The 15,767-nt window shown below is 40.8% G+C and overlaps 1 protein-coding gene across 5 annotated transcripts in view; it reads right to left on the bottom strand.

Moving 5' to 3' along the window:
- Positions 1-2,946: 2,946 nt before the first annotated feature.
- LOC138795928 (kyphoscoliosis peptidase-like) overlaps positions 2,947-15,767 on the bottom strand; it is a 34,654-nt gene continuing 21,833 nt past the window's right edge. For 4 of the 5 annotated variants that reach the window (XM_069975668.1, XM_069975669.1, XM_069975671.1 and 1 more), the window contains 7 exons: positions 15,006-15,077; positions 13,191-13,273; positions 12,266-12,374; positions 9,893-10,010; positions 8,869-9,057; positions 7,047-7,237; positions 2,947-3,926 (listed from right to left, as the gene is read on the bottom strand). In XM_069975668.1, the coding sequence (XP_069831769.1) occupies positions 3,031-3,926; positions 7,047-7,237; positions 8,869-9,057; positions 9,893-10,010; positions 12,266-12,374; positions 13,191-13,273; positions 15,006-15,077 (1,658 nt within the window). In that variant the 3' untranslated portion in view covers positions 2,947-3,030. The remainder of the gene's footprint in view (positions 3,927-7,046; positions 7,238-8,868; positions 9,058-9,892; positions 10,011-12,265; positions 12,375-13,190; positions 13,274-15,005; positions 15,078-15,767) is intronic. The other variant, XM_069975672.1, reaches the window with a different exon arrangement.

Genomic DNA, 15,767 nt, shown 5'->3' with positions numbered 1-15,767 from the left:
TAGACGGCTTCCACTACTAAGTCTATAAAGTAAAGAAATAAAGACAAGACACAAGTTAAAAAAATTTTTTATTCAAATAAAAACACCCCCACACCCCTCATTGACCATTTTCTTAAAAAAAAAAAAACACTGGTCATCGACGTAGTCCACGGAATCCGACGTAATCCCCAGGATACCGATATCTGAAAAACAAAAAGGGAGAAACACACAAAAAACACACAAACAGGAGCACAACACCCATCATTGTGAGCGGTGTTGTGCTCCTTACAGTATGCAGCATCTTTACAGATCGCTGCTTACAGTCTGGCCCCCAAGGGGTTAAGGGAGGATGTATTGCATCCCCCTTAACCCCTTGGGGGCCAGACTGATGTCAGACTGCACCCATCCCAGCAAGGAAGGGGTTAACTGACCCCCCCTTCCTTGCTGGGAGGGGTGCAGTGCTGGGGAGGGGGTGGGGAGAGCTCTTTACTCACCCCGATGTGTCCTCTTCGCTGGTCCGCAGCACAATGAAGTCACTGTGCTGCGGACCGGCTCTTTATATGTGCGCTCAGCCGATCAGCCAATCAGCTGAGCGCACATATAATTCTAAATGTTTCTTCTAATAATGCTATTGTGATAACATAATTAGAAGAAACATTTGATGTTTTCATTAAAGTAAAGTGATGATTAGTACAGAATGCTCTATTGCCGGCAATATGAATTAACGGCTTATGGAGCTTCCTGCACTAATTAATATTTAATTAATAAAACACATTTTCGATTAAATAAATTCAGTTTCGTTGTTCAATAATTTAATTCTAACGAATCCATCATTTTGAAATTAAATATACTGTTAAAAAATATATATATATAAATATACATTTATTTATATATATATTTATTTTAACAGTATATTTAATTGCAAAATGATGGATTCGTTTAAATTTAATTATTGAACAACGAAAGGCACTTTATTACAACGAAAATGTGTTTTATTATTTTAATAGATTAACCATGAGAGACATTTGCATTAGTGCAGAGGATCGCAAACCCCGGTAATAGCAATTCATGTAAACTGTTTCCCTGCTTTCCCAGATGCATCCAGAGGTGTTTGCATCACTTTCTTAAGATTTTATTTGTTATTTTTAATTGAACCAGATTTTCAAGTAAATGACCATATGTTTTGAGCCGCATGTCTATTTTTTCCCACGGCCGTAGTTTCATCCGCACATTTACAGCCGCATAAAAAATACAGCCGCACAGTTACATAGTGTGAACCGAATGAATAAAGCAGATGCATAGGAGAAATCCTATTGAAGCAATAGGACAGACAGAATGACAACAGGATCCATCCTGCGGACTCCGCTCGTAAACTCCTGATTGAAGAGAAAAGTTTCTGCTTCAAATTCCTTGCCTATTCAGCTCTGGAAGAATAAGAGCAGAACTTGAGCAAAATTCGAGTGGAATTCTAGCAGAATTCAAGCCCTATTGTATTCTATAGGATTTTTCTAGCGGAATCCACCCAAAGAATTAACATATCAATTCTTTGGGTGGAAAGTGGATCTGTAGCAGAAAATTCTGCAGTGTCAAATACAATTGAACACAATGAGACATTGCTCTGTTCATATTTTACAGGCAGAATTTAAAGGGAACCTGTCACCCCCCGTACCGGGGTGACAGGCTCCCGACCCCCCGTTAGAGACCCCTATACTTACCTCATCCCGCCGGGTCCTGCTTCTGGATTCGGTCGGGTCCCGGAGATCTCAGCCGCTGCAGCCCGGCGCGCACGCTGAGAGATGAGTCCAACACCCATAGAGAATGACAGGAGAGTCCAGCGCTCCGTCATTCTCTATGAGCGTTGGACTCATCTGTCAGCGCGCGCGCCGGGCTGCAGCGGCTGAGATCTCCGGGACCCGACCGAATCCAGAAGCGGGACCCGGCGGGATTAGGTAAGTATAGGGGGCTCTAACGGGGGGTCGGGAGCCTGTCACCCCGGCACGGGGGGTGACAGGTTCCCTTTAAGCGCCGGGAAATTAAGAGCCGATTTTGCTTCAAATTCCTCATCTATTCCTCAGTATGCAAATACCTATAGAGGGTTCATTTTCTTCCCTTGTTTTCTCTTGTGATTAATGTGCACCTGTAATGGCAGCTGCATGATATCGCTCTGACGGAAGATGGTCCAGGATTGGAAGATGGTCCATCCAATGTTTAAAGTGGTTGTCCAGCTAGAATCTTTTTCTTTCAAATCAACTCGTGTCAGAAAGTTATATAGATTTGTAATTTACTTCTATTAAAAAATCTCAAGTCTTCCCATACTTATTAACTGCTTTATGTCCTACGGGAAATGTTTTATTCTCAGTCTGACAGCGCTCTGCTGACATCTCTGGCCGAGACAGGCATTCAGTCCCCATAGAAAACTTCTCCTGCTCTGGACAGTTTCTGTCTCCGCCAGAGATGTCAGCAGAGAGCACCGCTTGAGTGAATACCCAGTCCCCAGCCTTCCACTCCATTCGTCACAGCTGTATTATTAGTAGGGAGTTCAGTTGCCCAGGCAACTAAACTCCCTGCAATTCACCCCAAATAGTTCCAAATAAATTCAGATGAATATAAATTTTCTGGAAAGCTTGGAGAAAATTTGTTTTGTTTGAAAGTTTGTGCAGACTTGCAGAGAAGAGAGGGAACATATGTCACAGATCACATAGATTCAGAGTTTGGCTTCTCTGTGTTTTTTCCTTTCCCCCCATTTCATGACCCTTATACTTATCTCTCATGTTACAATGTTCTTTTTTGGATAGGAGAATTCTGCACAGGTTCTTTTGATCAAATAACATAGCGGAAGCTACCAAACAAGACTGAACCCCTCTCCCGATAGACTATAGGGGCCCCTTATGGGACAGTATATACATCTTTGACCATGTGTAAGTGCATTCATTAGACAAAACTGCATTAACTGAAATAAATCTTTAATACAACTTAAAAAAAAATCTAATACATTTTATCTGAAATAATGGAGTAAAAATAAATGAAACTTTGAATTTGGTTGTTGGAAACTTACTTACTTACTTCATATTTAAGGATATACTGCCAACTATTCGGTGTATTTAATGGGATCATGACAAAAAGTTCTTTCCTACCAACTGTACTGCAGCTCCCTTCCCAGTAACCACCATCAGTCAGTGTTAGGAGCACTGTGGTTTCCCCTTCAACACGTACTTCCGTCACACCAGGAATCTGAAGCTTGAAGGAAACATTGCTATTCTTTGGAAGAAATCGTTCTAGAGGATGAAGTAGATCAAAGTTTTCTCTCCATGAACCATATGCCAAAGGGAAAACGGGCCGCTTTACAGAAGGGTTGGTACAAATAATGAGATAGTTACATAGGTAGTTATATGAAGAACTTATACTGTCCTCCTCTTTAATAAAAATCTGCAGAACATATGAACCTGAGCGTGGAAGTTGGACCTTTATCTCTGCTTTTTCCTCTGTTTGGAATAGGAAGACATGTTGGTGCCTCATATCTGATGTTATTTGCACCTCATCAGAGTGTAAAGTACTTAAAAAGTTTAAGGTCCTGGTTGTTTTAAAGCTGACGGCACAGAATCCATCCTCTGTATAAATGACTGGTTCGGGGTGTGATGGTTCCACAAGTCCGGCCTCTTCAGTCACCCAGCTTGGACCAACAGGATTGTACAGACATTTGGGGATTTTCATGGTGGTGCTTACTGCTTGGCAAAGTATTTTATAGGATAAAACCCAGTTAAATAGGTCACTAGACTTTGGCTTTTTTGTGTATATTTCTAGCTCATATTCACCAGGCGTCTTAAGGTAAACATCAAGCTCCATTCCACATTCTAACAATTTTATTATTCCATTCTTTGCTCCATTGACGTCAAAGCTGAATTCCATATTTTGACCACTTTGAATGGTAATAGAAACTTTTCCATTTTCTGGATAAAAAAGACAATAAAATGTGTTCTAATGTGTTAGAGAAATTATCAATGAGGAGGAAAATTGGCATCCAAAGTAGCAGAGCTGACATTGATTGATCATGCACACAGGTGTATATTACTTCCAAGCAGTCTATGATGTATCTCTGCATTCCTTGGATCCCATATAGAAACATATATACAGTACATCATGAAATACTAAATTATGGAGGTACTTTTCCCTAGAAACCCTACACATAAGTGCCATATGGTGGCATGGGAGTGTCTATGACTGCACAACAGAGTTGTAGAAACATATTTTTTTGGGCAGGCCTTGTACAAACTGGCTCACCTAAACTTACAAATCTAACCACAAAGGAAGTAAAAATTTCCAGTAAAAAAGCTAAAAAAAGGGAATGTCAGGACAACATTTTCTATTTAAGCCAGGGAGCTGGAAACCCAGGGTCCTATTGCTGGCCCCTACAAATTTCCTCTGCAATAAAGTCTCTTTAAGGCTACATTCACACGTACTGTACTGTATGCACAGTGGATTTTATGCTTCGAGTTCGAGAAGGTCCCGTGCAGCCAATCAGTGCACGGCGCCACAGCCTCAGATGCAGCCGGAGTGCGGACCAGGTAAAGTATGGTCGGGGGGCCGCAGGTTAAGGGGGCTGATATTTACATACTCGCAGCAGGATGACAATGTATGGAATCACATTTAAATTGACAATTTGGTATCCGCAGCGGATTTTGCTGCAAACGCGCAGCGTTAAATCCGCTTTGGATACGGTATGTGTGAATCTAGCCTATAGCAGATTTCTGTTCAGTTAAATGAATATTCTAAAATCGGACTCCTGCTGGAGATGCAATTCATGCTCAGGTACACTCTCTCATATCTGGCTTTCTTGCCCAAAGCTAAAATATTTTCGGGAAGCAATCATTCAACATATAGATTTAATATGTGGCAGTAATGTTCCTTTAGACCCTCTACTTATTCTCCTTTGGGTCCCTAGCCCTACATTTTCTCCAGCCAAAAACCACTTACCAACCCTATTACTAACTGCAGCAAAACTCCTCATTCCCATCCACTGGAGGGAGGAAACTCCGCCCACCATTAACGAATGGATCGAGAAGGTCCAGCAGATAGCACGACTCAAGGAGTTATGTAGCTGGGAGTCCGGCACTCACGAAAAATTCACCAGTATATGGGAACCTTGGAAAGCTTTCTACCAAAAATATTTGCTGACTCACCCACCTACTTAGACTATATGTCACATTGTGTTGAGAGCCTGCAAGTAATTCCTCACCTTCTGTATTCTATGTAGTCATATAAATGTAACAAGAACTGTAGTGATCTGTGGTACTTTCACTGTTACCAATTCTCTTCTGTTTTTGTCTTACAGTTTTTTAGTTTATGATTTTACTTCTTATGGTCGCCTCAGCATAGAATAATTGGAGCATATTAGGTCTCCAGGTATTTCAAGCTTCTGTAATAATACCTCATTACGGCATAAAACACTAAAATAAGGTCATCTTCAATGTTTTTGCTGAATTTTCATCTTGTCTGGGACCTGCGTGTTCCTACTTATTACATGCTTTATACTTGCTGACCTTTTCAATAAAAATTTTGTTTGGAAAAATAAATAAAAATTAAACACCTTTTATTTGTAGAATTGAATGAGTATTCTAAGCAAAACTGATTGATGACCTATCCTATGGATAAACCCAAAAAGAAACAGTGGGCACCACCAATACATACCTGAGTGCTAAACCAATGCATATAAACGATGACACTACTCCAAAGAGAAAAGCATATGCACAGGTAGCGCATCAAAGACATTTCTTTATTAGAATTCTGGACGGCGGAACGCATGGGGTGCTCTCTTTCCCGACCTGACCTCTCTTCAATATTGGACAAGCACATGGTGAACTTTTTACATTTTATCATATATATTTTTCCAATTTTTTTTTACTTTTTTGTTGCTTACACACTGCATTTTATATATATATATATATATATATATATATATATAAATATATATATATATATATATATGTTATGGATTAGTTATAAGACACATTTGCTGCTTTTGTCCAAGTGTTGTTCTCAGGTTGGTTGATAGGTCCCAGGTTGGGATGCTGGCAGGTCTAACCTTTGACATTTTAATGTTTTTTAATGTAGTGGTATTTGGGACTTGTCTCCCTAGTTTTATTGCTCCTGTACTTTTTTGAATCTTTTTGTATTCATTATTTGTATTTAATAAAGAATTGTTTTTGATGTGCTTCTTTCTTCTTGCGATCAATAGGCCACCATTAACTAAAAGGATGCTGATGCTCGGTAACTCCCACAGATCACCTGTTCAGCAGAGTTACGGCACCCAGATTGAACAAAACCTGAAGCCTCAGCTGCACAAATTGATTAGTGGCCAAGTTGTTCTGAACAGGAGATGAGCTGAAGTAACAAGGCGTTACCACTTTACATTGTACCTGGAAAGCCCCTTTAAGCATAGCAGAATGCAATGAAATGTCATGAAAAATGGCATTTAAAGGTAAGTTATTATATGCATCAAATCATATTAATGCCATGTTCACACAATGTAAGTTTTGAATTAATCACGGCTGTTGTTGCCGATTCGCAACAACGGCCATGATTAATTCAAAACTTACGTGCACTGCAGGCTGAGAGAGTCCCGGCCGAAAAACTGACATGAAAAACTGACATGTCAGTTTTATTGGGGCCGCTATTCATTAAATAGCGGCTGCACAAGCCTGACAAGGCACACAATGGAGCGTTGGCTATGGTGAATTGGGATGTGGGCGCACACGGATGCTCCTGCATCCCAATTCAGCACAAAGGAAGATCAGGCGGTACTGCAGTACCAGTCAGGATGTTCTTCACAAACAACGGCCGTTCTGTGACCTGGTCGGGTCACAGAATGGCCGGTATTTTACGCTGTGTGAACATGGCCTAAGGCTTTGAAAGGGGCACAGAACATATGATTAGGTGTAACTCTAATGTATCAAGGCAGAGACCTGGTGGTTGCCCCTAGGTCTCTAGATAGAGGGCTATTCTTTGCACTGGCTGATAGAGGAGGAGTCCTGACAACCCTTGATAACATCACTAACATTGTTATTATTTACCTGTCTTTATAATTCCCGTTTCAGGCTGAACAGATAAAAGCCCACAGTTATAGAAATCTCCTTTAAGATGCACAAATTGTTCAAATTGTTCTCGGGAAACAGTTGGCTCCAGTAATTGGTGTTTTGTCTGGTCTGGATAGTGGTTTCCAATGAAGAGAGCAGGGTGGGTCAGAAAATAATATTCCTTGTACCTGTAGAGCAGAACATAGCAGAATTCCATTTCATTCCACATAAGGAAGCCTAGGTTAAAAGGTTAGTTTTGATGTATGTTACTGCTTGATGTTAGTTGGTATTTTGTACTCGCCAAACAATAAAGGTCTACCAGTTGGGTCTACTGATACAACTAAAAGCCCTATTACACGGAGCGATTATCGTTCAAAAGCCCGCTAAAACATTTGATTGTTAGCAATCATCGTTCGGTGTAATAGGTGTAAACGAGTGAACGACGAACACAAAATTGTTATATTCTCATTCATCACAATCTTTCAGCGTGTAGAAAAAAAATAATTGGTCTTTCAATAATAATTCGCTAATTTGTTTGTGAGATAAGAAATCTTTCGGTCATTTGTGAAAAAAAATTATAAAGCGTCAATATGACGATGTGCCATCCACTCCCCGGCCGGTCACTAATTCTGACAGTTTAGCCTCATACACTATAGTAATAGGATAAACTCTTGGCATTAGCGAGCCTGTAAACGTAGCCTTAGAGTGTAACTGTCATTTAATTTTTTTGCAGAAATCAATAGTGCCAGCGATTTGTAATAGACTTTATTAGGTAAAATCGCCTCTTTCTGTACTCAAAAAGTTGTTTTGCAGTTTCCTCCATCACTTTTTGTATGGCAAGGCCATCATCATTGCAGAGGTCCAAAGTGAAGACAGGTTTTCTGTGTCCATTATATTCTATCGAAGGGGCAGGGGGATGAGTGAGCAGGAAGAGCAGAGAAGCAGCCAAGTAGTTTGGAAACTGGGCACATAAAACATTGGATTCACAGGTCAGAAAAGTCATTGTTTAACTGGGACCTTTTCTCCTCTCTGTGCTCACTCACTCCCCTCGACTCTTCCCCTACCCATAGACCATAATGTACACAGAAATCCTGCTTCTTCTGAAGTACGGGGGAGGTAGGTAAACTGCCTTTTTGAGTACAGAAGGAAGCTCTTTTGCTTCATAAAACTTTTACAGTTTCTTAAAATCACTTGTACTATTAATATTTAATTGATTTCTGAAAATGACAGTTACCATTTAATGTTAGCAAAAAGACAGGCCAGTGTAAGGAACCATCTTTCTGAGGTCACCTTAACCTGGTGAGATGGTACATACTATCTGATAAAATGGTTTGCTGAGAAACTCATTTTTAAATATCTTTAGAGCATTTTTTTTAGATGAGTCTGACAGCTGCTTTAGAACTTGAACTATGATTTTTGCAGTTTTTTTTAATTGTGGTGAAAAAATTTTTTATTGCAATTTGGGAGGCTTCTGTAAGCTGCCAGATGATGTTTATTGTTGACCCAAGACAGACCACATGCTCTGACACATCAAACACTTTCCTGTTGGTCAGCCAGTGCTCACATGACCTAAATAAAGTAAAGGAATTCATGGATGCGGCTGTGCTGGAATGAAACAAATTACACTTTTTGGACTAGTGATGGGGGGAAAACAAATCCTGGCATGCTTCTTTAAGTTACAGGTAAACCGTATGTTCTTCTCCTGTTATTTATTGCTGTGCTATTTCAACAGTGAGATGATCACTTTTAGCCCCCCTTACCCTAATAAGGGTTCAGCTCCACCCTAGTCATGTTACACTTGACCCAACAAAATACTTACTCGAATGTGAACTTGTTTTTACTCATATCAGTATGGCCAGCTCCCCAAGTACTGTCAAGTAGATGCCATCTTCTTTCCAGGTAAACCATGTTCCAAGCATGATTAGAGTCTATAGGTATTTTCTGTCCCACTTTGTATCCTGCCCCTTTGCCATAGCCACTGACTGTTACACATCTTACACCTGCGCGGCTACACAAAAAAAAAATTGCACTTAAAGTATTACAACACACAAGTATGTTTATATCCTACCTATAACATGCATACATTCATGTCACCAGTGTCATGACTGTCTATGATTTGCAGAATATGCCTTCATGTTAGAGAAAAACTTACATGGGTCTGAAACAACTTACATGGAAATGAAAGGTAAAGGCACCTGAACAGTGAAATTTGTTTTCTAGAAAAGTGATAAGAAAATTTGCTCATTTATAGATTTTTTTTTTTTTACATTGACACAATGAAGAATACTTCGAGATGAGTAAATTTACAGTGTTAGCAAAGCGCTCCGCTACACTTGGCCTTGGCTTAGTTTTCCAGACACACGGAGCGGAGATCAAGGCAGCCAGCTGACAAGTCAACAGACGAGTGTAGCAAAGTACTTAAAAACACTTTTAGACTACCTAAAAGTGCATTTTAAGGCTTTTTGAAACAAATAAAAACTGTTAAACATGACTTATAAGCAATTTTATAAAAACTTGGTTCACTTAGAACTGATTCGAGTCAAATAAAACCAGCGACTCAAAAGTTCGAAAATTGGCCAAACCAGACCTTACGAAAGTTCGCTCATCTCAAAAGTTGGTTGTAACCACTAGCTAACAATGTAGAGAAAGAGTAAGGGGTCATGTGACTGGTCATGAAAACACAGGAATGAGGCACAGAGAGGAGCCATATGGCATACAATGCCTATATTAGGTTTACTTCAAAATCTAATGTTTTTTTTACATGGAAAACCCCCTTTACTACAGCAGACTGAATGGATTGGATCATGCTGCTATATAAACCATTTGCACCTCGAGTATTATACCTGCACATCTCCTCAAACAAACTGGAGTATCCAGCGCAGACACCTTTCCGCCTTCTAAGGATTTCTTCAGGATCAGTTGATCTCTTGGTTGAATTTTTTAAGGCCATTATATCATATTCTAAGAAAAAAAAATGTTATACCCAATAAATGTCTTTAGTAGGAGGCCCTATAACATTAACAGGGTGCTCCATTGATTGTACTAGCAAGTGTTGTGCGAGCACAAACCACAAGCCCTGTAAGTATTCTATGATGTGTTACATTGTCCTAACCACATTGCCAGCCAACAGACTCTTATATATTATTACTGCAAATATACTTATGACTACCATATCCAATAAATTATTGAAGGTGTGACCATTGAACAGAGAACAGGTCCTTTATTCTATTGCTATCTAGTAAACATCCTTACTAAGGAAAATTCTTTAAAGAGAAAAATGACTAGTTTTATGCTGCCCGAACCATGATTTGCAGGAGACAGGGAAATACTCCCTACAGTTTTCACACTGAATAGGAATGGGGCTCTAAGGGCCCTATTCCTTAGTAACGATAATCGGCCGGATTGGCCCCATTTGGCCTGATTCGGCCGATTATCGTTCGGTGAAATAGAGAGAACGATCAGCCGATGATTGTGTCACCGGCTGATCGTTCATTTAGGGCCAGACCTAAAATCATCGTTCCCCCACCGCGCATCGCTACGATTAAATAGCGGTGCACGGCGGGCGACCGACAATTTGACAAGCAGCAGCAGCATACATTACCTGTCCAGGCTTCTTCTCCGCTCTGTCTTCATCCCCGGGTCCCGCGCGCTCTATCTTCAGAATGGCCGGTCAGCTGACGTAGCGCTCAGCCAATCACAGGCCGGGACTGCCGCGGAGTGTGGCCTGTCAGCTGACCAGCCATTCTGAAGATAGAGTGCGCGGGAATCGGGGATGAAGACAGAGCGGAGAAGAAGCCTGGACAGGTAATGTATGCTGCAAGGGCTGCAAGGACATCGGTAACGATGTCCTTGCAGCCCTCACTCAACGATCATCGGGCCGTGGAATAGGCCCAGTAAATGAGCGTCGATTTAGCAGATCGCCGCTCGTTTACATCGTTGATCAGGCCCTCCTCAGCCCGTGGAATAGGACCCTAAGTCACAGTGTAGTCCCGGCCGGGACTACACTGACCTAGATTACTGACCTAGATTACTAGATTTTCTAGGACAGGTGTATCAATAAAGCCTAGATTACTGACCTAGATTACTAGATTTTCTAGGACAGGTGTATCAATAAAGCCTAGATTACTGACCTAGATTATTAGATTTTCTAGGACAGGTGTATCAATAAAGCCCACGAGGGAAGAAGTCATCTGGCAATTGAAGCTGCATTTCCTATAATTTCTCTGAAGTGCTGCATTGTAATAAATGCTTCATACTGCCTGTGGTTTGAGCAGCAGGAAAAATATTGACATATTCTCTCGCCAAGGTGCCCAATGATTAGAGCCAGCTTGTACCTTGAAAACAAAGGTAGGCCATAACAGTGCCAACAAGAGCATATGATACTTCCCTCCCTAATCCCTAATTCTCCTGGACCTGTGGACTGGTCATTTCTGTACTTAAAAAGTTGTTTTGCAGTTTCCTCCATCACTTCTTAAATGGCAAGGCCATCGTCATTGCAGAGGAGCAAAGTGAAGACGGGTTTTCTGTGTCCATTATATCCTATCGAAGGGGCAGAGGGATGAGTGAGCAGGTAGAGCAGAGAAGCAGCCAAGTAGTTTGGAAACTGGGCACATAAAACACTGGATTCACAGGTCAGAAAGGTCAGTATTTAACTGGGAACTGGGACCTTTTCTCCTCTCTGTACTCACTCACTCCCCTCGACTCTTCTCCTACCCATAGACCATAATGTACACAGAAATCCTGCTTCTGAAGTAAGGGGGGAGGTAGGAAAACTGCCTTTTTGAGTACAGTAGAAAGCTCTTTTGCTTCATAAAACTTATAACAGAGTTTCTTAAAATCATTTCTAGGACAGTTGTATCAATAAAGCCCACGAGGGAAGAAGTCATCTGGCAATTGAAGCTGCATTCCCTATAATTTCTCTGAAGTGCTGCATTGTAATAAATGCGTCATACTGTCTGTCGTTTGAGCAGCAGGAAAAATATTGACATATTCTCTCGCCAAGGTGCCCAATGATTAGAGCCAGCTTGTACCTTGAAAACAAAGGTAGACCATAACAGTGCCAACAAGAGCATATGATACTTCTCTCCCTAATCCTGATTTCTAATAGCAATTCTCCTGGACCTGTGGAATGGTCATTGACTCACAATTTTTACTAGAAAGAATCCAGTATTCAAATATATTCTCGTCACCAGTTACTTAGACCATATTCTATTTACCTATATGATGACAGATCCATATCCATATAGCCCGAACTTTCCCCAAGTCTGTATGAGCATCATGTATCAATCGCTTTGTTAAATGATCCAAGGATCCTGTAGACGGCAACTAGTATGAAAAAAAAACAAATGCTTAGGACAGACCATATGCCTTCATAGAGATGGAAATAGATGAGTTAGGTTATATTCATTATATTCACAGCTAAAACATCCAGATATTGGGATGATAGCTGTTTCTATAGAATCAACCAGTTTATGTAGAAAAGCATTTAGTCAACAAACTGCGCATATACTACAGAGACCGGGTCATCTCCTTCCCAAACTGGGGTCAGAACTAGAGATGACCATAGGCTGTATCCCAGTTTTCCAGGCGGTCCTGAGGCTGTATCCACCCTCTCCACGGAGCGGGCAGACAGCGGGAATCAGAAGCCGAGAGTTTAGGTTCATACGAACCCGAACCTCGGCCAGCTCAATCATCTCTAGTCAGAACAGTGGGAAATCCTAGATCGCCAAACTACTAAATTCAACCATCCATAACATGGTGTACAGATAATATATAGGATTTAACACTGGTTTCCGCCATATGAAACAATAAAGTAAAACATCTTAGAGCCTCATAACTTCCAAACATTTTTATATTTTCTCATCATTTTTATTTACTTTTCCTTGAATGGCCGATTACCTAATAATCCAGCACCTACATAGTGACGATAAAGGAGTTATCACTCACAAAACAGACATTTAGACACAATGAGACATTTTATAACACATTTGGATGTTAAATGTGGCTGTGCCATAGACCATGTAGGGGAGGGGAGGGGAGAGCAAACATGTACCAGAGGGACCCCATTATAGTCTTTGCTATGGGGCCCACCTTCCACTATACACACCCCGGTATAACATATAGAATGAAGGCAATCATTACCTTTGCAGCATATTCATCCAGTTCTTCAAACGCCTTTAAATCTATCTGTAAAGATTTCAGATTTGATTTGTCCCAAGGATATTCTGCGGTAGAGGAAAGATTTGTTTATTTGTTGAAGTAAAACTAAAAACTTAGAAGGGAATTACTAGCTCATAGCCGGCTGTAGACACTGTTGTATGGATCCATAAATCACACATCTGTAATACAACCATGAGTCTGGTGCTACCCTAGATGGACTCCACTATGTACAAAGTTACAATAAAATTCCTATTTATCAGCGATGATTACATATCTCCGAACTTTTAACCCTTTCATGGATGGGCTCACTTTAAGTTTTTGAGTTTTAATTTTTTTCCCTCCTTGCCTTCTAAAACTCATAATAACTCCTATTTTTTTTCTACATACGGAGCCATTTGAGGGTTTGTTTTTTGCAAGACTAATTGTACTTTTTTATGACTCCTTTCATTTTACTATGAAATGTACAACAAAACTGCAAAACTATTTTTTGTGAAATCAAATAGAAAAAATCTAGCAAACTTTGGGGGAATTAGTTGTTACACCATGCAAGTTACAGTAAAACCGACAGGTTATTTAAATTCTGAGGGTCAGTGCGATTACAGATACTGAATTTATATAGCTTTTGTTTTACTTTAGTACGTGTAAATGTAAACTTTAAAAAAAAAAAATTGCTCTTTTCTAATCCATATCCATGTGGGACTATGGGATGTGCAGACCTTCAGGACAACACCTAAAAACAGGGACTGTTCTCCTGGATGTGAGATACATAGGAGCTATGCAATTAAAGTGTACTGAGGTGGGCACCCCTAAGGTTGGTCCAAGAATGCAACCTGTGTTGTATTTGTATATGTTTATTAGGATCTATGTAAATGGGCTCCACAGCAAGGCCCAGAAGTGACAGGTTATCCCTGAGTACTGGGTTAGCTGTGGCAGAGTCTATATAAGAGGGGACTACATGCTATGAGGAGCTACGGAGAATATTAGGAGCCAGCTTACCAATGACTGAGTTACACTCCATTCACACAGAGTAAAATTGGCGGAGACGGGAGGCGCGAGAGCCTTCCATAGTCTCCCAGGATGACCTGGTGGCTAGTTGAATTCTGCCAGTTTTACTCTGTGTGAACTGAGCCTTATTTTGAAAGATGCGAGTTATTAAGCCAAGGAGTTTATTTTTGTCAGCAGAAAGAGCCTGATCACCTTTTCTCTTCAAGGTACTCTATACTGAGGGACGCACCCTTAGTATCTTCTAGGATCCGTTAAGGCCCGGCCCAGACAACTCTAAAAGACTCTCATCCCATGGGGTTTGTGGTTCACTACCAGTACCAAAAGGAATTTACAGAGAGAAAGACCCAGGGGGAACTACAAGGTTCACCATCACCACCCATAACACCTAGATGCAGTCCCCTCTTTAACTTCTGTGGAAGTTTCACCTCAAAATATGGAGAGTTGCTTGGACTCGGTTTGGGAGAAGATTTTATTATCTTCAGCTGCTCTCTCTCATCCCTGATTTCCCCTCACTCCAGTCTGCTACACAATTAACAGTGCCAAACCTTAGGACCCTATTACCCAAGGTGACAATTGCCCTCTTTAATAAGGCCAGCAAACAGTCGACGAACGAGCACAAGTTTAAAAATCGTTGTTGGCCCTGTGTAATAGGGTGCATCCAATGAATGACTGTAGTAAAGTGCTGCACAAATGATCCAGCTGTAATCCATGTTACGACATATGCCGATTTGCTCCCAAAGTTGGATCATAGCCATATACTGTATATACATAATATTCAAATTATTCCCTTACTGAAATTTGAACTTTCTTGTTTTGTTTTTTCATTTTCTTCTTGTCCCTTTCCTTCCTCTTCCTTAACGTGAACTAAAGAGAAGAAAATACAGGATCATTGTTTGCACCCTATAATACAAACATGCAGCCGCTGAGTTTCTGAACTCACAGGGGGACATTCATGAAGACCGGAGTACTTGTGCATTGTTCTTAAAGCCCCGCCCCCAATTGGCGCTTGATTCACCAAGAAGCAAATGCCTGACCTGTGCCTGCCGTATGGCGGGTGCAAAAATCTACACCTGCTTCTGAGGTGTACATTTCTACCATGATTTACGACTGTCAACAAATCAGGTAAATCAGTAAATGGGCCCAACCCTCCTACACACACACCTATCGGGTGATTGGGGGATATGGCTGGCATATGCCAGGGAGCGAATCTGTGCCTTCTCCCTGGTGTACACCAGTGGCACAGGCTTCATAAATGTCTCCCACATTATTCATTCCCCAATATAGCCATGTAGTAGGTTTATGCTGGTTACACACATGGCAGTTTTTAAGCCAGGAGTGGATCTGGCAGATAGAAAACATATAATGCTTCCATTATTTAAAAAAAAAATGTGTCTGTCACACCCAGTAGTTTTTTAAAGTTGTCCTGAAAGACAGCCATTAAATAGCTTAAAAAAGATGCTTTGGGAACACAGCTCCATACTGTTGTCTAAATTGCAGGACAGCATCTTGCACTGTACAACTTATCTAATAGGTTTTGTTTTTGGCCTATATCCC

The sequence above is a fragment of the Dendropsophus ebraccatus genome, chromosome 6, assembly GCF_027789765.1.
Source record: "Dendropsophus ebraccatus isolate aDenEbr1 chromosome 6, aDenEbr1.pat, whole genome shotgun sequence".
NCBI classification, from domain to species: Eukaryota; Metazoa; Chordata; class Amphibia; order Anura; family Hylidae; genus Dendropsophus; species Dendropsophus ebraccatus.
The sequence above is the reverse complement of the archived record's forward strand: the minus strand, read 5'-3'. Positions and strand labels throughout refer to the sequence as shown.